Source organism: Microtus pennsylvanicus, chromosome 8, assembly GCF_037038515.1.
Source record: "Microtus pennsylvanicus isolate mMicPen1 chromosome 8, mMicPen1.hap1, whole genome shotgun sequence".
NCBI classification, from domain to species: Eukaryota; Metazoa; Chordata; class Mammalia; order Rodentia; family Cricetidae; genus Microtus; species Microtus pennsylvanicus.
Genome location: NC_134586.1, coordinates 23652279 through 23676897, shown reverse-complemented (window position 1 = coordinate 23676897; position 24619 = coordinate 23652279). Strand labels below are relative to the sequence as shown.

Here is a 24619-nt window from a genome sequence, read left to right as displayed (position 1 = left end):
GAAAGACGCATGAACTAGAGGTGACCAACTATCTTGAAGAATCTATCGCCACTATTACATTATGGGATTTGAGTTTGTTTCCCTAAGGTAGCAGCCTGCCAAGCTCTGGCTTTTGTACAATGGATGCTAGTTTTAACAAGGGGATGGGTGACGTCTAGGTGGTCTAGCTGTCATAAAACTTAATGACCCAGTTCTTTCAGAATCATGTTAACATCATACATAAAATACAAAACAAAAACGTGGGATCTCCCGTTAACAGCACAACTGCAAAACCAGTGCGTGTTGTGTTCTAAGTAAAAGTACGTTGAGTATATAAAACAGGAACCTTAGCTAGGTGTGGTGGCAAATGCCTTTAATCCCAGCATTCGCGAGGCAGAGAGACAGGCAGATACCTGAGTTTGAAGATGGCCAGGGCTACATAAGGAAATCCTTTACAAAGCCTGACAACTTCGGAAGAAAGTATTTGCCTCAGAGATCATACCTGCTTCAGCTTTGATTACCAAATTCAAAATAAGCAAAGCAAAATAGCTAGGTCCCCTACTGGCTGAAAGGGGGTGTTTATAGAATATAATTCTAGACAGCTGTTTCTTCCCCATTTATCAAACATGCTTGTTTGAAGGGGAGAAAAGTTTGCTAGGGAATGCAAAATGGCGACCTCGCGTGATGTCATACCTGTCTGTAACGTGCTGGCGTCTTAAGGGCGGAAGCAGGCTAAAGCAGCCTCGCTGTGGGCGACCGTTCAATGTCGGGCGGATGTCTCTGGGGCAATACTTTAGTAAGGGCGGAAGTTCTTTTAAATACGGAAAGGCTGTAATCTGATAATGGAATAGTGCCTGTCTTGTTTTAGTCACTTCCGGGGCGGATCGGAAGTTGCTTTGTTTTGCTTCAAGATGGCTGCTGGGATGTATTTGGAACATTATCTGGACAGTAAGAGCTGACTGAAGAAGGGGGTCATGGGTCACAGAGTGGTGTGGGGGGTCCGGGTTGACAGAGTCTTTGGCTTTGAGGTCCTAGTGGCCTGAAGCTCACAGTTGGGAAAGGTTTCCGTGGGAGGATTTATTCGAGGGTGAAGAAGGAGGGGGCGGGGCAGTGGCAATAGAGGCCTCGCTAATATTGTAGACGAGGGAAGGGCTGGGCTGTCCGGTAGGCTCAGAACTGTGTTTTGAAGGATTAGGGGTAGCAGGGAAAGTATTTTCTGATTCTGTTCTTCAGGGTCCCTGGCCTCGGGATAGATTTATTTTTCTCCCAAGTTATGCGGGGCCATTGTCATTCGCTGCCATTTGGAACAGCTTGTCTCCTTCAGTCATTATGTCTCCACAGTGGCTTCTCATGAAACTAAGGTCGACAGAGTGAAACGACCGCTTGAGTTATTAAACTGGGGTGCTTTACTTGAACAAAATCCAGTTCTCATAAAATGAAGTGTGTGTTGAGAGACTGGAAAGTGAGAAATAAACTGGAAGTGGATTAAACAGTCTTTTATGCAAAACTAAGGTGTTTGAAGCTTAAAATAGAGTGTTTTTAATAAAGGAAAGTAACTGATCAGTTTATGGCAACAGTCCAAGTCAGAAATGCAAGCCATGAAGTTTTAGATATTAAACATGACGAGATTGATTGAATGACTTCGTGATTAAGAGACTAGAAAAAATCAAGGTAAATTGTTCTGCTTGGAAAATAAGATAAACCATATCAGCAGGGTAGGCGATTCAGGCGTCATAACAATGTATTTATTTTTTGCCTTAGACATAGGCATAAAGTCTATGACAAAGATTATTCAGGGAAAAGACAGTGAGGAACTAAGAGAAACAAAATCTCAAGAAAACAGTATTTAAAGGATACAAGACCAGTGTTGACGTTACCAGAAGGTCTATGATTTAATATTTGCAATACTAGGAGGAAGTAAGTCACTTGAATGAGAAGATAGTACCAGCTGCCTCAGATTTTCTTTAGAAGAAGACAAAAGATGGGTCGTTTGATTTGGCAATCTGTTGGTGACTTAAAGTAATCCTCGTGACTTGATGTCGGCAGACTGGAGAAGTTCAGACAGTAGAAGCACCTTTTTGAGCCAGGCAGTGGTGGCACACGCCATTAATCCTAGCACTGGTCTCAAAGTCTGAGAGCTCCCAAAATGCTGGGATTAAAAACACGTGCAACAGCCGGGCGGTGGTGGCGCACGCCTTTAATCCCAGCACTTGGGAGGCAGAGGCAGAGGCAGGCCGATCTCTGTGAGTTCTACAAGAGCTAGTTCCAGGACAGGCCTCAAAGCTACAGAGGAAACCCTGTCTCAAAACCTTTTTGTTGTTTTTCCAGTGTCTAATGTCGCCCAGGTTGATCTCAAACTTGAGACATAGCTGAGGATGACCTTGAACTCCAGGTCCACTTTCCATCTTCCCAGTGCTAAGATTATTAGCATGTGACACCATGCCTGACTTAGTAGAAACTTTTTTTAAAATTTTTTTGATTCTTATTGAGCTCTACATTTTTCTCTGCTCCCCTCCCTGCCTCTCCCCTTCTCTTCAACCCTCTCCCAAGGTCCCCATGCTCCCAATTTACTCAGGAAATCTTGTCTTTTTCTACTTCCCATGTAGATTAGATAGTAGAAACGTTTGAGTTGGCTTCATGGAAACACTTTAAAAGTGTGGGTGGGTGTGGTGGCATGTGTTTTTATTTATTTTTATTTATTTATTTATTTTTTGGTGTTTTTTTTTGAGACAGGGTTCCTCTGTGGTTTTGGAGCCTATCCTGGAACTAGCTCTTGTAGACCAGGCTGGTCTCGAACTCACAGAGATCCACCTGCCTCTGCCTCCCAAGTGCTGGGATTAAAGGCGTGCGCCACCACCGCCCGGCTGTGGCACGTGTTTTTAATTCCAGCATTTTGGGAGCTCTCAGACTTTGAGACCAGCCTGGTCTATATAGTGAGATCTAGGCCAGCCAAGGCTACATAATGAGACCATCCCTTAAAAAAAAAAAATCTAACAGTAGAACACTTGCCTAGCCAGTGCAAGCCCCTGGGTTTGAGGTTCAGTATCCACCACCACTAAAGGGGGAAGAATGAGGTAAAGTAATAGGAAGAGATTTTGCTTCTATGGGGAGGCTTGGCTAATAATGTATTTTATTATTTTCTTCAAGTATCTGCTGGGCACTTTATATACATGACAGTTCTAAACATGAGGGAAATTAAAACTTGCTGCAGCCCTGGAAGGTTAGGGAGACAGACACGGAGTCCCTATTTTATTTAATTATGGTTGAATAACTACTAAAAGTATTCGCTAGACTACCTTGACAGCCTATCAGAGTCTGGCTAAGTTGGGTTCTGGGCTGAACTTTGAAGAATAAGCAGAAACTGAGTAGGTGAGCTCTCGGGGAGCTCGGGGGAAGGTGAGGCACTGTGGAAGGCCGGAGCAGAGCAAGCAGGGGGAGTGTGACCGAGTGAGATAAGCCAGGGGGGAAGTGCAGGGCACAAGCCATGATGAGTTCCTGGAAGGCAGTGTGCGTGACGAGTGCCAAAGGAGCTAGGGTCGCTCTCGAACGCCGAGGGCAAAGAAGATGGAGGCAGAAACTGAAGACAAAGGGAAAACTGGTGTGTAGAATGTCCCCAAAGATGAAGGGCATGGGGTGGCTATACAGAAACAAGGTATTGAAAAAGAGAGGCAAGTCTTCTCTTTTGAGAAAGGGCAAAGGAATCCCTCATAAGTAAGTCCATCATTTCAGGGCTGGGATGTGCCTACCTCGCGTGCAGGAGACCCTGGGTTTGACCCCCAACACTATAAGCCTGGCATATTGACACAGGACACTTGGAAGGTAGATAGACAAAGAATCAGAAATTCACTGTTGGTCATCCTGGCCTGCTAGACAAGTTTGAGGCCGGCCTAGGCTACAGAGACCCTGTCACCAAAAGAAAAAAAAATCCAGTTTCAAATGAGGGAAAAATGCATAATTTTTAATTATGCATCTGTGTGGGTGTTGTCTTTGTGTACACACGTAAATGCACATAACTTTGTAAGCCAGAAGCACTGTCTTCCCCCCCAGAGCTGAAATCATAGGCACTTGTAAACATGGATGCTGCAAACCAAACTCTGGTCCTCCGGAAGAACAGCCAGTGGTGCTCTTACCCACTGAGCATCCCATCCCTCCAGCCCCTGAACTTTACTTTTGTCTATTGTTTATTTTGTTACTTGTCCTATTTTGGTTTGTCTTTTTAAACAGTATCTTAAGCCAGGTGTGGTGGCTCATACCTTTAACCCTAGCACTCAGGAGGCAGACGTAGTTGGACTTCTGTGAGTTTGAGGCCAACCTGGTCTACACAGTGAATTCCAAGATAGCTAAGGGCTGTCTCGAAAAAACAAAACAAACCATATCATATGTAACCCAGACTGACTTCAAATTCCCTATGTGGCTGAGGCTGACTTGAGTTCCTACTTCGTCTGTTTCCTGCCACTTCCAGCTTAAACTTTATTTTAAAAGGAGCTCTAGGGCCAGGGATATAACTCAGTGGTAGAGCACTTCCCAAGACCTGTGTAGTCTAGAAACTGTATTTCTCTGTCTTTGCAGGTATTGAAAACCTCCCGTTTGAATTACAGAGAAACTTTCAGCTCATGAGAGACCTAGACCAGAGGACGGAGGGTATGTATAGAGTAACAGGCTCTTGTTGGTCATCATTGCTTTTCCTGCTTTCTCTTACCTTACCACCTGCTGCAGTCTGGAGGACTGGGACTTAAGAGAGAGAGTTTGTTCTGCCTCTATGTATGTTCCTGGTACACAACGAGGTCAGAAGACAGTATCAGCTATCCTGGAACTGGAGTTAAGGATAGTTATAAGCCACCATGTGGGTGGTGGGAACTGAACCCAGGTCCTCTACAAGAGCAGCCAGTGCTCCTAACCACTGAGCCACCTCTCCAGCCTGTCTTTTATGGAATTCTTGAAAGACGATAATGGTCCTCTCATTTCTGCTTTTCTACATCAGATGGAGTATTGGCACAATGTTTCAAGAAGTTAGAGACGCTGAGCTGACAGAAAGCTCAGCGCAGAAAGGTGTTTGCTGCCAAGCCTGGCAGCCCAGCTCCTATCCCAGGACCCACATAGTTGACCACCACCTGTAAGCCATTGTGCACGTACAAATTATGCAGAGAAAATAAATATGTAAATAAGGTTCAGAGATGTTACGATTTTTGTACTTCCTCAAAAATTCAAGACACCAGCCCTAGCATGTTTACCATTTGTGTTACCTGTGCATGATGAACACAAGTTATGTCTCACTGCATTTTCATGATATCATAAAACACACAGGGCTTCAGACTACAGTTCATGTTGGTTGAAAGGAACTTTGTGAGAAGCTCTTAAGAGAAAAAGGAAGAACCAGGCATAGTAGCACAGGCAGGTAGATCTTTATGAGTTCAAGACCAGCCTGGTCTCCATACTGAATTCCAGTACCAGGCCAGCTAGGACTACATAGTGAGACCTTGTTTTGGGGGGGAAAATCTAGCTGAGCAGTGGTGGTGCAATCCTTTAATCCCAGCACTCAAGAGGCAGAGGCAGGGGGATCTCTATGAGTTTGAGGCCAGCCTGGTCTACAAAAACAAGTTCCACTACAAGCTCCAAAGCTACAGAAAAACCCTGTCTCGGGAAAACAACAAATAAAAAATCTTAAGGTCATCCTTCTCAGGTACACACCCAGTTTAAGGTTGCCTGGGCTTTTCTCTGAATGCATGAATGAATAAATAAATAAACTAGCCAATAATAATGAAAGCAAGAGAAAGAAAACAAAAGGCATCAGTTACCATCAGGAGCTCTGTACCGTATTCTTCCTCTCATAGATGCGTTAGATATTATCTCAGGCCTTGGACGTGGAGCAGATTTGGCTACACTGAGTTTTCCATTTGGAGCCTAAGGAAGGCAGTGCTCAGGTTGGTCTGCTCTAGATTTAAGGTTCGTGTTGAAGGGGCCCCTGTACCTACTGCAGAATGTGTAAGTCTCACATTCCATTCTATGTAGCCATGTTCAAAGACGTAACGGGCTAGGATATGTGAAGCCATGTCTTAAGTTGCTCTGGCTAAGTGTTTTCATGGAAAGTGACTATTACCTAACATCCTGGACATCTGCCACTGACAACTGCCTGCTAGAAGCTGAGAATCAGCTGGATTTCCTTGTATTGAAATTCTTTTTCTTGAGTCCATGCTCAGAGACCAGCTGGAGATTATGGAATTGTATGCTTTTCCCACTTCTTCTAAGAGCCTGGAGTACAGTGAAGTGTGAGCATAGCATGTTCCCAGATGCTCCCTGTTGTCTGGGGCTGCACTGTGTACAGCCTTCTGCCTCTTCCCACTGATATTTGTATGAGCCCTACCTAAGGGTAGGGAGTAGACACCTTCAAGCCCGTGTTCTGGGATGTTACCAGCCCTCTAGAATTAAGGTGTTTCGAGCAATATCTGAGATGAACAAACAGAAAAATAATGACAAGAATTATAAGTTACACCTGATGAGCAAAGTAAGATGAGCAAGTTGGATACGGTGGCTCAGACCTGTAATCTCAATATTCAGGAGGCTGAGGCAGGAGGATTTGCTTTTGTTTGAGACCAGCTTGGACTACATAGTCCATACATTCTAAGACATCTTGAGCTACAGAATGAGACTTGGTACTCAAAAAAGGAGAAAGAAAAAAGTAAGGTGGTAAGGATGCAGAAGCAGCATTTCTTGGAGGAATTAGGACCTGATGTTAAAATTTCAGACCCAGCACTATGGCGGCTTAGGCAGGACGATCATAAATTCGAGGCCAACCTGGGCAAGATCCTATGTCAGAGAGAGAGAACTCTGGAGGCCACAGCACCAGTAAGTGACCGGCCCAGTCAGGTCTTTGAGGGATGTGGTTAAGACAAGAAACAAGGTGGCCTTTGGAACCAAACTCAGGAGGCAAGCAGCAAGCAAGCCTGCAAAGAAGCATCGTGAACCATCCTCAGAAATGCGCTTCATGTTAACACGTACACGGCTGAGAATCCCACAGTGCCTTTCGGTAGTCTCAGTTCCATCTCTGGCAGCCATGTTTTCTGCACCTCGAAGTCACCTTAAGACAGTCTCAGCCAGACACGGTGGCGCATGTTTGTACTGGCAGTGCTAGGGAATCAGAGGCAAGAGGATATCCCAAGTTCAAGGCCAGTCTAAGCTGCATACTGACACTGTCTCAAACCAAAAATGGTCCAAATAATTTCAGTGTTGCATTTCCTGAATACAAGGCACGCTACCTGTGAACGTTCAGTACATTCATTTGGAAGGTTTTGATGGCCAATGAAAAAGGTCCAAAGAACAAGAGGAAGACGTATGTTTCATCTAGGCACCAGGGGCCATTGTGACCCAGGCCTCTGTCTCTATTGTAGACCTGAAGGCTGAAATTGACAAGTTGGCCACTGAATATATGAGTAGCGCCCGCAGCCTGAGCTCCGAGGAAAAATTGGCCCTTCTCAGACAGATCCAGGAGGCCTATGGCAAGTGCAAGGAATTTGGTGACGACAAGGTGCAGCTGGCCATGCAGACCTATGAGATGGTATGGCCCTGTTCATGGCTTCCCACCTCTCTCCCATCTAATCCTCAGGCCGTAGACCCCTCCTGCAGCCGTGTTGGGATCTGTTTGGGGTCTGGGAGATTCATCAGTCTGCCTTAGCTGTTTCCTTTCCCTGGAACCAGCCTTGTACCTCTCCCCTTCTCCCCCGTAGGTGGACAAACACATTCGGCGGCTGGACACAGACCTGGCCCGCTTTGAGGCTGATCTGAAAGAGAAACAGATCGAGTCAAGTGACTATGACAGCTCTTCCAGCAAAGGCAAAAAGAGTGAGGAGGGGGGCGGGGCTGTGAGATGCGGGCAAGGACTCGGAGGGAGAAGAGGCCAACTTCAGCTATGACGGAGCAGCACCGCCTGGAACAGAACAAAGAGGACTTAACCTATCTCTTTGTCTCTGCCTTCTGGCTTACCCTTTCTTCCTAGAAGGCCGGACTCAAAAGGAGAAAAAAGCTGCCCGTGCCCGTTCCAAAGGGAAAAACTCAGACGAAGAAGCCCCCAAGGCTGCCCAGAAGAAGTTAAAACTTGTGCGCACGTGAGTATACCAGAGCACACCCACCTCCCAGCCGGTACTGCCTCTTGCCACCTTCCCTGTCTTCTGTGCCAGTAACTCTGTATGTCACTTTGGTGTCTGCTGGATGGAGAAGACGGCATACGCCATTTGCTTCACCATGATCTCCTGCCACCTCAGAGCTCAGGTTGTAGCTTCCCTTCCTGCAGGTGACATTTGTCTTCCTCTTGGCACGCAGAAGCCCTGAGTATGGGATGCCCTCAGTGACCTTTGGCAGTGTCCACCCCTCTGATGTGTTGGATATGCCTGTGGATCCCAACGAACCCACATATTGCCTTTGTCACCAGGTCTCCTATGGAGAGATGATTGGCTGTGACAACCCAGACGTGAGAACCATTTGCCTCAGGATTGGGGGAGGAGCTCGGAGGGGCGTGAGGGCGGAAATAGCAGGAGGTGATTTCATTGGAGAGAGGCACTGCAGAATGGAACAGTGGTTGGACTGGGCTGCCTTGAGACTTGCGGGAAGTTTCCAGAAGGCTGGAATGAAGGGCTCCTCTTAGGAGTCTGCAGGTGGCTCCTCTCTCCTCCACCCTGCTCAGGCCCTTGACCGCTGTGTTCCATCTGCCTTTTCCAGTGTTCCATCGAGTGGTTCCACTTCGCCTGTGTGGGACTGACAACCAAGCCTCGAGGGAAATGGTAAGTCACAGAGCCGTGGCAGGAGCTGGACAGACTGTCCCAGAGCTGAGCAAAAGAGCGCACACAGGCTTCACTTACTTTTGGCTTGCCCTGCTCTTCTTTGTCGCTCTTTAGGTTTTGCCCACGCTGCTCCCAAGAACGAAAGAAGAAATAGGTTTCCTTGGATTCCATCCCAGATTTCTTCCGAATCCCCCTAACCCGGGCTAGTGACAGAGAGGATCGCCTCTTCTGGGGCTCTGGGGGTCCAGGGAGATGTCGACAGTGCAGTACCGTCATCCCTTCTCCCCCCTCCCCACTCCTGGTGCTGAGGCTGCATCCAAACCCCAGTAGGGAGGGTGCCACAGCCATTAACGGTATGTGCTCTCCTTCCACTCTCCTTCAGAGGGAAGTAATCCCACTCGCTGTCCTTTTGCCTCCGTGGTGAGGTTGGTGCTGTATTTCAGAGGGAGGGTCCTCTTCATTCCCCTTGCTTTGTATTTAAGGACTGGGGCAGTGGAGTGGGGCGCTCTTCCGGTCTCCTAAACCTTCCTTCCCTTCCCCTCCCGGGGCTCGGTAGGATAAACTTCTTTGGTGAGGGATCTTCTAGATCATTTGGGCTCTGCCCTAGTTGAGTGATTGCCACTTCCTATGTGACCCGGGGATTTCTCCTGACTTTGAATGGGAGCGGGCCAAGGTGGAACAGATAACTCACATGTAAAAGGAATTGGGGTAGGTAAATAAAAGCTCTCCATGCTAGCCTGCTGTGTTTATTGTAGAAACGATTTCCCTACATGTGATAAGCTTTCTTTTTCCATCCTCTGGATTGGATGAGAGGCAGGAGGATGGCTTGCCAGAAGCAGGACAAGACATGAAACCCAAAATGGTACTTGTCCTGTGGTGCCCACAGCTTCTCCACCTGCATCGGGGGACTCAGAACTTTGTAATTATGCTCTCCGTGAAACACTTTTCACCTGATTCCAATAAATCATGTATTTGCGTTACACGTGTGTGCTGTGATAGTGTTAGCTTGATTTCTTTTAAGTACAAATAAATATAAAACTAGTATTTTCTCCCCATCCCCCAATGAATTGTGTTGGTCCCCTCCCTCTTGGAAAAAGTAAGTCCCTTGGGCCGCTGAACCATTCTTACACGTGTGTTCATTTTAACTTTGGACTTGTCCGTCTCCTCCCGCAACCCCAAACAGTTTCTCTATATAACAGCCCTGGCTGTCCTGGAACTCACTCTGTAGACCAGGCTAGCCTCAGACTCAAAGATTCAGCTGCCTCTGTCTCTGCTGGGATTAAAGGTGTGCGCCACCACTGCCCAACTTCTTACCTACTAGGTCGTCCCGGCTTTTGTTTCAGACCTTCCAGCTCTGCTGTCCAGAGTGCTGCCAGTACTCAACGACTAGGTCTCTGTACAGCATTGCTTCCCTAAGCCCACGTTCTGTATCTGTAGAGGAGGTCTAGGCCTAAGTGGCTGAAAGTGGGACGCAGGGCTGGGGCTTTAGCTCTGGTAGGAGAAGCAAGGGTCTAGGCTCAATTCCCGGCAGCGCAAAGATAAATTCAAAGAAAGCAGTACCGAGGAACAGAGGGCTTACTCGGTTAAGAAGGACTGGAAGGCCTGCGGCTCCTGCCTTCGGACCAAGACCCGAAACTGGTGCAGCTCACGGGAGTTTACCTCGTGCCCCGGCCCCGCCCTCACCTTTTGTGACGTAGCGGATGTAGCGCGCCTCCCCGCACCCGCGTTAGCAGCCCGTGACCCACAGCTCTCCGAGGCTTGGCCCGTTGGAGGTCGCTTCGGTGTGAAAACGCGGGTGGATCTTCCGGGCCATGATGAAACTAGCTGCAGGCTTCCTTCTGCTGCTTCTGGAAGGTGAGAGGCTAGGGCTGACGTGCCATGGTCTGAAAACGCGGGTGGATCTTCCCTGGGGCTTCCTTATGCTCCCAAAAGGGCTTCAGGTCCCTTCCTCCTAAGAACCCTTTTTCATTGGTTCTGTCTTCATGTGGTCGAACTGAACCACTCCATATCTTGGGAAAGGTTGGATCTTAATTTCTTGTCCCTAGAAGCTTCTGGGGACACTATAGTCATCAGACATCACCCAAGACGGCCTGACCTCCTCTCTCACACACAGCTACCTACCAATTCTTAATTCATGAGAAGTCTACTAGTCTGGGTCTGGCCACTGGACGCGGAGTATGTTTTGGGGTACGGTCCATTCTTGTCTGTCCCCCTTCCCTGCAGTGCGGCTCCTGCCCGTAACACCTCTTCCAGCTGACGATTTATCGGCCTCCACTCCGGGCAGCCCTCTCTCATCGACTGAATATGAACGCTTCTTCGCCCTCCTGACCCCAACCTGGAAAGCAGAGACTACCTGCCGCCTCCGTGCAACCCACGGCTGCCGGAACCCCACTCTCGTCCAGTTGGACCAATATGAAAACCATGGATTGGTACCAGATGGTGAGGGCCAGACCAGTGGGAACTCTAGACACCCAGGGACCAACTAGGCTCAACAAGGCAAAAGTTTCGTGGTCATAGAGGAGGCAGGGGAAGGATATGGCTGACAGCTCCTTATCTCTGCTCGTGGAGATCTTGCTCCAGCCCTGGCTTTCCTGTAACCTCTCTCCACGGCTGCTGTCCTCCCTCAGGTGCTGTCTGCTCTGACCTCCCGTATGCTTCCTGGTTTGAGTCCTTCTGCCAGTTTGCACAGTATCGTTGCTCCAACCATGTCTACTACGCCAAGGTGAGAAAAGGTTCAGTCTGGTGATCCAGAACCAAGGTAGAGGTGGGAAGTTGAGGAAGGGCATCATTAGTTCGTGCTCCCTGTCAGTTTGCCAAGGTGACTACTCTCCTCTGGTGCTCACACGAGTTCCCGTGAGTAAAGGAGAGAAGGGATTCAGGAAGAGGCCCTTCTGTTGTTTCCATTCAAGTCCACTGAGAAAGAGTGAAGGCTGGCACCAGGCCTGAACAAACGCCCTTTCTTAGGATTGGAGGCCCCTTAGAGGAACTGTGTTCCTTCCTCTTACCCGGGAGCTGCGGGAGTTGTTACTTGCTTGGAAGGGGTCTGAGGGATCCCCCTGGAGCAGGGATGGCTGCTTTTGGGGAAAAGGTGTTCCCATCTTTCTTCTTCCCTTGCAGAGGGTCCGATGCTCCCAGCCCGTCTCCATCCTGTCACCCAACACTCTGAAGGAGTTAGACTCTCCGGCAGATGTCCCTCCCACCACCATGACTTCTGCCATGGCCTCCCATGTCTCAGGTGAGCCTTCCCAGTGTGGGGAAACCACAGTTCCCAGGGCTGGGATTTCGGTATTGGGGAAGGGAGAAGCTTTTGCTTTGCTTGAAATAAATCAAGGCTCTCTCGTCCTAGAGTTTCTTCCACTGTTACTTAAGGTCTTTGTCTGAATCTGGTTTTCCTAATTCCAAAGACAGTTTGGCCTCAAACTCATAGAGATCTCCAGTTAATAGCATTGCATGCTCTCCTGAGAACCTGGGCTCAATTCCCAGCCCTCACATGGCAGTCCTGGGAGATCCATCGCCCTCTTCTGGCCTCCACTGGCACTGCATGAATATGGTGCCTGGACATATATTCATACACATAAAATGAAAATAAAAATAAAAGCCTTCTAGGCCTTTGGTAAATTAATATCTTTATTTTAGAGAGTATTTGGACTGGAAGCATAGCTCAATGGTAGGCCATGTACTTAGCATGTATGAGGCTCTGGGTTTGATTCCTAGTATCCCCCTCGTTCAAGTAAGAAGGAATTAGTTGCTAGTTCCTTAGAATACATGGTCTTCTCTAGATGAGTAAAGGGAACATTTGTTCTAGGGAACAAGCACACTTACTTGTAAGGCAAGTGGGAAGGCGACACCACCAACACATTTGTTATGGTGATATCTTTTGACATTTATTGATTGTATATGCAAATGTGTTCACGCGTGCCTGTGCGCGCATGTGCATGTGCGTGGAAATCATAGGTCAGCACTGAGGGTCTTCCTCGGTGACCACATTTATTTTGAGACTGAGTGTGACTGTGTAGCCCATGCTGGCATGGAACTCACTGTGTAGACCAGGCTAGCCTAGAACTCAACAAAGATCTGCCTCAATCTCCAGAGTGCTGGGGTTAAAGGCGTATACCATCATGTCCAGCTTAGACCACCTTAGTTTTTGAGACTGGTTCTTTCATGAAACTTGGAATCTGTGACTAGCAAAATGACTCCATGGCTAAGAACACTGGCTGATCTTGCAGAGGACCTGGGTTCAATTCTCAGCACCTACATGGCAGCTCACAGCTGTCTGTAACTCCAGGTGGTGTTGGTACAAACCTTTAATCCCAACACTTGGGAGACAGAGCCAGGTGAATCTCTTTGAGTTCAAGGCCAGCCTTATCTACAGAGAGAGTTCCAGGACAGCCAGGGCTATGCAAACAGAAACTCTGTCTCAAAAAAAGCAAAAAATAAAAAAAACCAACAGTCTATAACTCCAGTTCCAGGAGATCCAACACCTTCATCCATGCATACATGCAGGCAAAACACCAATGTATATAAAATAAAAATAAATTATAAAAAAATAGACACATTAAAAGAAAAAGAAAGAATGAAGGAAAAAGAAACTCCGAGCTGCTGGGCATGGTGTCACAGGTCTTTAGTCTCAGCACATGCGAAGTAGATGGAACTCTGAATTCTAGATCAACCAAGACTACATAGCAAGACTTTGTCTCAAAGAAATAATTACTTGCTGGGCGGGGGTAGTGCACGCCTTTAATCCCAGTACTCAGGAGGCAGAGGCAGGTGGATCTCTGAGGCCAACCTGTTCTACAGAGCGAGTTCCAGGACAGCTAGGGATACGGAGAGAAACCCTGTCTCAAGAAAACAAAAATAGGGGGCTGGAGAGATGGCTCAGTGGTTAAGAGCATTGCCTGCTCTTCCAATGGTCCTGAGTTCAATTCCCAGCAACCATATGGTGGCTCACAACCATCTGTAATGGGGTCTGGTGCCCTCTTCTGGCCTACAGGCACACAGACAGAATATTGTATACATAATAAGTAAATAAATAAATAAATAAAAAAAGAAAACAAAAAATAAAAATTAATTAATAGAAAGAAGCTTGGAGCTCACTGACAGCCTGTAAATCCTCAGCATCCTTGTGTCCACACCTTCCCAACACAGACTGTAGGCACTTGTTGCCATATCCAGACTTTTTTTTTTAAATCTATTTATTTATTATGTATACAGTATTCTTGGTATTCTGTCTGCATGTATGCCTGCAGGCCAGAAGAGGGCACCAGATATCATTACAGATGGTTGCGAGCCACCATGTGGTTGCTGGGAATTGAACTCAGGACCTTAGGAAGGGCAGGCAGTGCTCTTAACCACTGAGCCATCTCTCCAGCCCCCCATACCCAGACTTTATGTATCCTCTGAGAGTTGAACTCAGGTTTCCATTCTTGCAAGCACTTTAGCAATTACCCTCTAGCCCCAATTTCATCCCCCCCCCCCAATTTCTTGATTAAAAAACAAAACAAACACACACAACTTGTGCTGATACTGTTTTTAGATAGGGTCCCCAGCCTTGTCTAGCCTTGATTCCATCTGTAGCTGAGGCTAGACTTGAAGTCCTCCCCTGTCTCCACCTCCCGGGTGATAAGATTACAGGCCTGCACTGCCGTGGTGGCACAGATAAACATGGTTTCTCCAGGGGAAGGAAATCTGATCTTTGCTCTTCTCTTCTCTTGGCCTCCTCTACACCTTGCTGCAGCCACGGAGCGCCAGGCCTATCAGCCGTGGCCCGAGCGCCTCAACAATAACGTGGAGGAGCTGCTGCAGTCGTCCCTGTCACTGGGGGGCAAGGAGCTGGGCAGCCGCAAGCAGGTCCAGGAGCAGCGCAAGCAGGAGCAAATGCAGGAGCACAAGCAAGAGGAAGTGCAGGAGCAGGAAGAGCAGGAGGAGGAGGAAGAGGAGGAAGAAGCCAAACAGGAAGAGGGGCAGGGGACAGAGGAAGGCCTGGAGTCAGCGTCCAACCTGCAGTCGGACTCAGAGCCCAAGTTTCAGTCTGAATCGCTGTCTTTTAACCCTTCGTCCTCCTTTACTCCCCGGGTCCGAGAAGTGGACTCTCCTCCACTGATGATGGAGAACATCCAGGAGCTAATTCGGTCAGCCCAAGAAATGGATGCAATGAATGAACTGAGCGATAACTCCTGGAGAAGCCCAAGCACTGGCAGGTACAGGAAATTGTGACTTCTTCATGGGCCCTGCCATCCCTGCTGCCATCTTTGGAATTGCGAAGCCCACTTACCAGCTTTGGTCTCCAGACCCTCTCAGACCTGCTTAGGCTTCAGGCAAAGCTAGCAGTGGCGGGGCCCCTCCTGTTCTGTGCCCATCCTTGTTTTAAGCCCCACCCTGGGTTCTGGTCTTATCTCTGGCCTTGATTAGCACTAAAGCCTTCAGAAAGTTATTTCTCCATTTTGTTGTTGTTGTTGTTCTTTAATATTTATTGTTACTTAGGTGTGTGTGTGTGTGTGTGTCTGTGTGTATGTGTTCTGTTATGCACATGCGTGCAGGTGTCCATGGAGGTCAGAAGAGGGCGTCGGATCCCCTGGGACTACAGTAAATGGGTGGTTGTGAGCTACAAGAGTGGGTGCTGGGGACCAAACTTGGGTCTTCTGGAAGAGCAGCGACTGCTCTTCACCACTGAGCCATCTCTCCAGCCACTGTTTCTCCATGTTGGACTTCAGTTCCTCATTTGTATAAAGTAGGCAGTTGGTCCAAGGTCCTCTCCGGCTGCAGGATGGAGGTCCTCTGCTAAGCATGCTGAATGCTTGTCACCAAAGCCCAACTGCTTGGCGGCGGGGAAGAGAGGATGTGGCTTTTCTGCCCCACCCCTCTAGCCCATCCCCACCAGTCTGTACTGTCTTCTTGCAGCCTCCTGCAGCTGCCCCACACGGAGACCATGATGGTGCTATGCTATTCCATTATGGAGAATACCTGCACCATGACTCCCACAGCCAAGGCCTGGAACTACATGGAGGAGGAGATCCTTGGCTTCGGGGATTCGGTATGTCCACCATGCTATTTAATGGATACATGCCACTGGACATTCCATGGGCCTGGTACTGTGTGAGCCATGGGTGAGGGGCTGGGCAAGGAAAGCGTGAGGGGTAGCTTAAAGAGATTCCTTGGAAGGACATCTCCAGCTGCCACGGAGGAAGAAGGTTCAAGACCTGGTCTGGAAGCCAATCTGGGCTGGAATGCATCCTTCAGCCCTTGAAGTAGTTAGGCTGTAAACCATCCCTTGAATCCTAGTCAGCATCTTCAGTACCTAGCTGTGCTCTTTTTCCTTCCAGAAGGTTCACAGAATGTATTCCTGTTGACTCTGGTGGTGCAGGCTGTAGTCCCAGCTGCTCACAAGGCTGAAGCAATAGAGTCACAAGTTCACTCTGTGGAACAGGCAGCAGAATGAACACGGCTTAGTGAGACCCAGTCTCAGATGAAGCTCAGTGGTAGAACAGTTGCCTAGCATGCGGAAGACCCTAGGTTCAGTCTCCAGTACCAAAACCGATACATAACAGAAACCATTTGTATTAGGATTCTCTAGAGAAACAGAACTGAAAGAATGAGTGTATATTAAAAGGGCATTTATTAGATTTGCTTACGTGATACAGTCTACATAGTCCAACAAATGGCTGGAGAGGCTCGGAATCTGGTAGTTGCTTAATCTGTGCGGCCTGACGCACTCAGCGGTTCCAGACTGGCACTGGAGGCCTGAGGATTCCTGCAGACCTGCTGGTCTTCCATCTCCACTGGAAGCCTGAAGACACTGGTTCTGATATCAGTAAAGGAATGCCACCTCCGCATGGTAGCTGGATTTGCCGGCGAGCATGAAAGCAAACAGGCCAGAAGCGGAGCTCCCTTCTCCCCTCTCCCTACTGTCTGGCCTACGAGTGCCCGGTGCAGCCAAATTTAGAATCAATCTTCCCCCTTCAAATGATCTGGTCCAAAAAAATCCCTCATAGAAGTTCCCAGTGGCTGTTTTTAGTTGATTTCAAACCCAGTCCAGTTGACAACCAAGATTAACCATGAGAAACTCAGCCCTTGTCAGTGGACACCCAATCTTCTCTGTCGTGCTTAATCTCCACATGAAAACGACAAGATTATATTTCTGCCTACATGTGCTCTAACCACCCCACATATAACTAAACACATTAAGAAGAGGTGGCAAAATCCCTTGAGGAATGCTTCATCTTCCAGTGTCCCATAATTTACAAAGGATAATATATATTTACAACACCTAAGCACTAATATTATCTCAATGGATGTTGCATTACATGATAAAGAAATAGAGGAAAGAAAACACAAATGTCTGCTTACTATGTGTGTATATATGCACAAACATATCCTTAACAAAACAGGACGGGAAGACATCAGTTACAGTCCTCATTTCCGTGACTGGTCACAGGGCCTTAGCTGGTGGTACTGCTAACTTCTACTACTCGTTCTGTGCCTCCTCCCCTCAGAAAGCGCCTTGAATGGAGGGGTGACCCATTCCTCTGTCCATGAAGGGTTGGGATCCTGTCCCCCAGCCTGGATTGGGTGGTTGTTTCCCATTGTCCTTGATCGCAGGACAGGGCGTGGTAGCACCGAGAGGACGCCCTAAAGCCGCAGTTCTCAACATGTGGGTCGGTGCCTTGCAGGGATTGCATATCAGACACTTACTTTATGAATTGTAACAGGAGCAAAATTACAGTTATGAAGTCACAACAAAAAATTTTACGGTTAGGGGTCACCACGACATGAGGAACTGTATTAAAGGGTCTCAGCATAAGGAAGACCCTAAAATGTCTTCTGCACTTCAGACTTGATCTTATCTCCATTGTGAAGAAAGAATTCAGCTTCCCCTTGGTAGACTGGATCAATCACCCTCCTAATATCTGTTCCTTTCTTAGCTTGGGACTTGTTCCCCAAAGTGGCGGCGTGGGGGGGGGAGGTGTCTTAGCGTCTACTGAAATGTAATGTTTGTGACTCCTGGCAGGAATGCTCCCCTATGGAGCCACAACTCCTGGCTAGCAGAGCCAAGAGTCCAAGGAACAGGAAGGAAATAAGTTCCTAGGTCACTAGAGGTGAGAGTAGTGGTGCCGCCCTCATTTCCACTCCTTGATTCCTAGACCCTGAACCCTGGCTATGGAAGAAGTCATAGTGTGTACTGGAGGTTGATTCAAAGCATATGCAGTCTTCCAGAAAGCACGACCCCAGCGCTTTACGCTGCTCCCATCTGATTGGCGCTGTAACTGTCTTATTAAAAGCCATTCGAAGCCAGGCAGTGGTGGTGCACACCTTTAATCCCAGCATTCAAGAGGCAAAGGCAGGTGGATCTCTGTGAGTTGGAGGTCAGCCTGGTCTATTGAGTTCCAGGACAGCCAGAGCTGTCTCAAAACTCCCCCCCCCCAAAAAAAAAATTCCATTCCAAGGGCTGGAGCAATGGGCTCAGTGGTTAAGGGTACCAGTTGCCCTTCCAAAGGAATCAGGTTTATTTCTAAACACCCGTATGGTGATTCACAACCATCTGTAACTCGAGCTCCAGGGGGATCTGACACCCTCTTTTGGCCTCCAAGAGCACCAAGCACACACGTGGTGAACAGACATGCATGCACACAAACATCCATACACATAAAACAAAATTGAAAAAGTGAAAAGCCCATTCTACCATTCTGCCAAGCCAGCTCTCTTCAGGATGGTGGGAACTGGTGAATTCCGTGAGCGGGGGCCCACTGACCCCTTACTTGGCTTAGAAGTGAGTTCCTTAACTACAAGCAAAGCTGTGGAATACCATGGTGGTGGATCAGGCACTCTGTAAGTCCACGGGTGAGTTCACCAGAGGCATGGACAGGAACGGAAACTCAAGTAAGGAAAACACACTGCAGTTTCCACAGTGGTGCCTGCCACCAGGGGGATAGTTGTCATCCTGGGGACTGGTGCCATAGTCTGTATCAGGGTCCTCTCAACGAACAGAACCCAGAAAATGAGCACATCCGAAGGGGTTGTATTGGATTGGCTTACATGATATGATCTGAGTGGTCCAGCCACGGCTTTCTCACACTAGAGAGTCCAACAGTCTGGTGGTAGCTCAATCCACGAGGCTGGATGTCTTGACAATCCCAACCAGGTACTAAAGCCTGGGAAGAAGGTTCCTGGGGAGCAGGTGGTCTTCAATCTACGTTGGAATCCCAAAGACGTAGATTCTGAGATTAGTGAAGGAATGCATCTTTGATAGCAACAGGATAGATGGACTTGAGGGCGAGGCGAAGGCAAGGAGCCAAAACGGAAATCTGCTTTCTCCTTTCGCCCTTTTATCTGGGTTACCACCCTCCCTTCAGCTCTTCCCACTTCAAAGAGTCTGGTCAAGGAAATCCCTCAAAGAAATGCCCACAGGCTTGCCTCTTAGTTGATGTTAGGTCTGGTCAAGTTGACAACCAAGATTACCACCACGGCATTTCAGGGAATCTGTAAAATGGTCCCAGTTCCACATTTCTTCCACATTTAGCAAGTCCAGTCCCAGAAAGATATGTGCTTTTAAGGGTCCCTTTTTTGTCGCTGGTGTTGTCTGAGGCTCAAGTGATACTCTCTCGGCCTCGGAAGTAGGCAGTAGTTGGGTGTGCTGGTGCACCCTACCACACACGGTTCCTTGGTTTTGAAACACTACAATTCAGCAAACAACCACTGAGCCAATCTACCACTCATTCTTCTGTGTCTTCGGCTAACACTGATTGGGCACCAAATGTCTGCTTGACACTTGGGATGCTAGCAGGATACAAAGAGGATTCAATGCTTGCTCTCTTGGAAACTAGTTGGGGAGAAAAAGGGTGTGCTCAGTGGGAGAGAGCTTTCACATCCGAGGACCTGGTGCCAGGCCTAGCTGGGCATTGGGAGGTCAGCACTGTTATGGGGACGAGAAGAGAATGCCGAGAGAGCAGCTGGTGTCGCCAACATGCACGATGGCGGTGATCGGAGAATGTTCTTCAGGGAACTGGGGTTTAAACTGAGACCTGAAGGGAGTTAAGGCACAAGGAGGAGCCCAGTGGCGGGTTCTTGGTAGGGAGGATAGTATGCACAAGGCTCTGCAGCAAGCAGGACCTAGAAGTTCACGAAGAGCTCAGGATGAACACGTTCTCTGGCTGGAAGGAACTTGAGCCTGACGTGGGAGGATTACGTGGAGTCAGCAGTATTATAAGAGGGTGTGCTGGAGAGAGATTTTTTTTTTTTAGAAACGTAAGTTCAGAGGTCATAGACTCAGGGTAGTGTGCTTGGATAAGGGAGCAGAGTCCATTTTCCTGAGCACATGGTATCAGAAGACAAAGTCAAACAGATAGGGTACTAACGTGGAAAGTCCTGCTGCTACTGGAGACATTTAACACTGCAGGGGGTCAGGGTCCTGCTGCTGCAGGGTGAGCAGGGACTGAAAAGGAGCCCACGCCTTGTTTCAGGCTGCCCCTTGGGTGATGGTGGGATGAAGGTGCACCTGAGCAGATGTTTCTGGTTGTGCTGAGGAACACTCAGGACCAGCACAGCTAGGAGATGGGTAACCCCACTCCGAAAGGAACTAGGCATGTGATGGAGAGCGAGCGGGTCTGAGAGATGGAAAGACCTGGATCCATGTCCAACTCTGAGCAATGTCCCTAACCACATGGAGCCTCGCTCTCCTCGTGAGTAAGTGCCGGTGTCATCTGTTAGTACTTGTGGGATTAATGGCGTGCCTTTGGTGTTTGGTCTCACTATGTAGACCAGGCTGGCCAGGAACTCAGAGATCCACTTATTGGTGTCACCAGGATGCTGGGGTTAAAGACGTGTGCCACCATGCCTGGCTGGTTTTTGTTTGTTTGTTTTGTTTTTAAAGAAAGGACCTCTGTAGGCCAAGCTGGAAAGGATCTCTATAGGCCAAGCTGGTCTAGAACTTGAAGATTTTGAAATTCCTCATCCTCCTACCTCCGCCTTCTAAGAGGGTAAATCCCTGAATGTTTTTTTTTCTTTTTCTTTCTTTCTTTCTTTCTTTTTTTTAAAATATTTATTTATTTATTATGCATACAATATTCTGTCTGTGTGTATGCCTGCAGGCCAGAAGAGGGCACCAGACCTCATTACAGATGGCTGTGAGCCACCATGTGGTTGCCGGGAATTGAACTCAGGACCTCTGGAAGAGCAGGCAATGCTCCCAACCACTGAGCCATCTCTCCAGCCCTCTTTCTTTCTTTCTTTCTTTCTTTCTTTTTTTTTTTTAGGCAGTGTCTTGCCAAGTACCTCAGGCAGGTCTTGTGACACTCCTACCTCTGCTGGCCAGCACTGTGACCTCTGCAAATATTGCTAGCACAATCACTAATGGAACAGAGAGGAGAGTTATGATCCTTGTTTAAGCAAGGGTGGATTCCCTTCCCCCATGTCAGATGCCTGTGAGTTACTTGGCAAGGAGAATTTGGAGCTTGGGGAAGAAACCAGAGCTGGTATTAAAATGGGGGCTCCACCTGCAGATGAAGTTTACTTAGGAGCTGGGAAACCATCCCAAGAGAACTGAGGGGAGGTCCCCGAGGGAGTCTTAGGAAGGATGAGCAAAAGGCCTTAGGCCAAAAAGCATCGCCCATCATGCTGTGAGCTCTGGAGGGTTGATTCAGGGGAGAGGGTGACCTGCCAAGACTCAGCCTCTCACTCAAACTCCTGTCCCAGGTCTGTGACAATCTTGGCCGGCGACACACACCTGCCTGTCCCCTCTGTGCCTTCTGCTCCCTGAAGCTGGAGCAGTGCCACTCTGAGAGCACCGTGCTGCGGCAGCGGTGTGGTGCTTCCCACAAGATACCCTTCATCAGCCCCTTCCTCTCAGCCCAGAGCATATCCACCGGCAACCAGGTACCTCGGCCGGGAGACCTGCAGCAGGGAAGGCTGGAGGGACCATGGGAAGGAGGTCTGGGGGTAGAGAGGCCTGTGCCTCTCATGTGTCTCATGTCCACAGGCAAAGATCCCAGAAAAAGGGCGCTTTGGCGGGCTAGATATGTATGGAGGGCTCAGCTCGGACTTCTGGTGTAACCGGCTTGCCATGAAGGGCTGCGAAGATTACCGAGTCTCCAACTGGCTCAGGGCTGAATTCCTTAGCTTCCAGGAAGGGGATCTCCCCACAAAGGTCAGACACTTTCCTTCAACCTTGTCCCCCTCAGGCACTCCTGGTTCTCCCTATGAACTTATTCTGGAAAGCCAGAACTTGGGGCCCTGGCTCTGAGACCCGGTCCTTAGTGGCTTCCTGCCATTCTTTAACAGACCCTCCCCACAGTAAATCAGGGTCACACTCAACAAAGCAGTAGGAACCCCGTGCAGTGAGGAAGCTCCAGACGTGGAGGCGAGATAGATAGAAGTTCTGACCCCAACTCTACCCATGGTTTGCTGAGTGGCATTGGTCAAGTCACGTCCTACTGCAAGCCAGAGTTCACTCACGGCCACAGGGAAAGCCTAGACTCTGCCCGGCCCTGAGGAACTCGCCTCCTGAAGCCCTCTTCCCATCTTGTCCAGTGCTTTCCCCATCAGTGATACCAGCGGATTTCCCCTTCCCCCTAAGCTGCCACCTCTGAGTTGTTGATGACCTATCGTGGCTGAGAGCCAGTCCCAAGCCCACTCCTTGGTTTGACAGCAGGCAAGGGCCGCAGGGGAATGGTTGATCACTGTCTGTCATCAGAGGTCTTTGTGCCCTTCCCCCTCAGGCCTCCTGATCATTGGACTATTAACTGGGTCACCTTCCTATGTTCTATACTCTCATCTCTGTGTGTGTGTGTGTGTGTGTGTGTGTGTGTGTGTGTATGCGCGCGTGCATGTGCATTGCTAGGCATGGCACCTAGGACTTTTGTATACTAAGCAAGCCCTTGACCACTCATGTGCTGGACCCCTAGCTACCTCCTTCTGTATCCCCAGGAAGCTGACCAATAAGACACCCCTAGTTCCCCTCCCTCCTGACTGTTTTCAAGGACCCAGGACTGAGGTGGAAGAAGACAAAAAGCACAGTGGGGTACACCCCAGCTCCACAAGGCTTTCTTCTCTAGGGCCCTGGCCCACCCAGGACTGCCATGACCCTTAATCTAGAGACTGGTGTCCTGTCAGGGTTTTGATACTCTGTCCCTCTCCCTGGCTCCCGGTTCAGATTTGTGACACAAACTATGTCCAGTATCCAAACTACTGTTCCTTCAAAAGTCAACAGTGCCTGATGAAAAGCCAGAACCAAAAGGTGAGCTCCGACCCTGTCCTCGACCCTTAGTAGCCCCTTAGTGCTCCTGGGAGGGTCTGGTCTGAGCCCTCTCTTCCAGGAGCTGGGTTGTGGAAACAGCTCCCTGTCTGCTTCTCTGAGGCAGAAACCTCCAGACAGTGCCTCCTCCTCTTCCTAGTCTGGAGAGAGCCCGGTCCTCTCAGGCAGGAGCAGGCAAGGGGAGCCAGTACAGATAAGAGGGATGGGCCCAAGAGGACCCAGTGGGAAGCCCTTGGCTGGCCGGAAGACGGGATGCTGAGTTTCAGTCTGGCCTCCCAGCCTTGCTCAGTAGGTAGCCTACAGTACTTACTTCCTCTCTGAGTTTAGGCCTCCTCTGTCTTAAAGGAAGGTGAACCATTGAAACCCTGTCTGTGTCCCTTTCTGCCATGTACCACCTGCCCTGGCTCTGACCGCTCCTCACCTCGTGCTCTCGTACGTACGCATGTACGTACATATGTACGTACGTACACACCATCCTTTTGTAGGTGTTCCGCATGAGATGTATGTTGAACGAGAACTACGAGATGCTGAGCCTGGCTAAAAGCGAGGAGATTATCCTTCGGTGGAACCAAGAATTTAACACTTTGGCTCTAGGCCACTTTGGATGAGCCGGGGGGGTCTGTGCTGTCCCCGCCCCAGCCCGACCTTTCCACTTCCTCCATCGCTCTTAGACCACATCTATCAGTAGGAGTCCAGGTGCCCCTCACAGGTCTCTTACCTGACTTCTCACATTTTCCTCGGGTTGGGACAGCAGTCCCAGAGAGGTCCGTGATGGGTGCTCCACGTGCCTTGAAGAATACCTTCGAATAAAGTGTTTATCTCCAGCCCATGTGCTCTATTTAGTGTGGTCCCCGCCCTCAGCACCGCCACCTGCCACCTCATCCCCTAGGAATCCACCACCCACCTCCAGACTCCCTCCCGTTGGGAGGGCTCCACCTGCGAATGAGAACCTCCTGGGGACAGCTCTGAGGAAGCATCCTGCACCAAGAGAAGCAGCAGGGATTGAGAAGGTATGCTGGCCTTCGTCTCTGAAACTCTGGGCTCCACAAGCTCCCATGTGAATATGGGATTCTGAAGACTGAAGCCTGAGATTGTATCAACCCCAGAAAGTGTGACTTATCTTGCACTTCCCTCTATGAGGAGCGAGGAGACTGAAGCTACATCCTGGAGCTCAGAAGCCACAAGCGTACAAGCCTTGCCAGATGGTCTCGATGCTGAAGCACCTTGAAGTGGCACTTTGGCACTGGCCTGGAAGAATTTGGACACTCACGAAGCAGTGCAGCTCGAGAAAGCACGTGTAGCGTCTCTTCGATAGGCTACCCGTCATTAGCAGCATTTTAGTTAACAGGAAACAGAACTCAGGGTTGGGGATGTAGCTCCCTTGGCAGAGTGCTTGCCTAGCATGGACAAGGCCCTGGGTTCAATCGGGCGTGGTGATCCATGGGAAGTGGATCAGGGTCATCCGTGGCTGCATAGTTTGAGGTCAACTTGGGCTACATGAGACCCTGTTTCCCAAAAAGGGGTGATAATTGTGGGGGACTAGAGAGATTGCTTAGCAAATAAAAGCATTTGCTGACAGGCTGGTGCCTTAAATTCAATCCCCAGAACCATGTTAAGAGGTGGAAGG

The 24619-nt window shown here is 49.0% G+C and overlaps 2 protein-coding genes across 4 annotated transcripts; both read left to right on the top strand.

Annotated features, from left to right (window-relative positions):
* Positions 1–808: 808 nt before the first annotated feature.
* On the top strand, positions 809–9730 carry Ing4 (inhibitor of growth family member 4). 3 transcript variants are annotated; one of them, XM_075982776.1, is made up of 8 exons: positions 809–927; positions 4549–4620; positions 7365–7531; positions 7701–7806; positions 7973–8078; positions 8293–8440; positions 8689–8750; positions 8865–9730. In XM_075982776.1, exons 1-8 carry the CDS (start codon positions 891–893, stop codon positions 8902–8904), a joined length of 738 nt encoding a protein of 245 aa, XP_075838891.1. In that variant the 5' UTR covers positions 809–890; the 3' UTR covers positions 8905–9730. The 3 variants fall into 3 exon arrangements, with proteins under 3 accessions (XP_075838891.1, XP_075838888.1, XP_075838889.1); XM_075982773.1 differs by having other exon boundaries at positions 7701–7815; positions 7970–8078; XM_075982774.1 differs by having other exon boundaries at positions 810–927; positions 7701–7815.
* A 124-nt stretch (positions 9731–9854) lies between these two features.
* Acrbp (acrosin binding protein) lies at positions 9855–24522 on the top strand. The gene is made up of 10 exons (XM_075982777.1): positions 9855–10604; positions 10974–11189; positions 11378–11472; positions 11868–11985; positions 14485–14947; positions 15648–15780; positions 21435–21614; positions 21718–21885; positions 22891–22974; positions 23478–24522. The coding sequence occupies exons 1-10, from the start codon at positions 10562–10564 to the stop codon at positions 23598–23600; spliced, it is 1623 nt and encodes a 540-aa protein (XP_075838892.1). The 5' UTR covers positions 9855–10561; the 3' UTR covers positions 23601–24522.
* The last annotated feature ends 97 nt before the right edge of the window (positions 24523–24619 follow it).

Bases quoted from the DNA above. Each gene is read 5' to 3' on its own strand.
- Ing4 (XM_075982773.1), top strand. From the start codon at position 891: ATGGCTGCTGGGATGTATTTGGAACATTATCTGGACA. The intron at 4,621-7,364 runs GTATGTATAGAG...TCTCTATTGTAG, and splicing joins CCTAGACCAGAGGACGGAGG to ACCTGAAGGCTGAAATTGAC. The intron at 8,441-8,688 runs GTGAGAACCATT...TGCCTTTTCCAG, and splicing joins TTGGCTGTGACAACCCAGAC to TGTTCCATCGAGTGGTTCCA.
- Acrbp (XM_075982777.1), top strand. From the start codon at position 10,562: ATGATGAAACTAGCTGCAGGCTTCCTTCTGCTGCTTCTGGAAG. The intron at 11,473-11,867 runs GTGAGAAAAGGT...CTTCCCTTGCAG, and splicing joins ACCATGTCTACTACGCCAAG to AGGGTCCGATGCTCCCAGCC. The intron at 22,975-23,477 runs GTGAGCTCCGAC...ATCCTTTTGTAG, and splicing joins TGAAAAGCCAGAACCAAAAG to GTGTTCCGCATGAGATGTAT.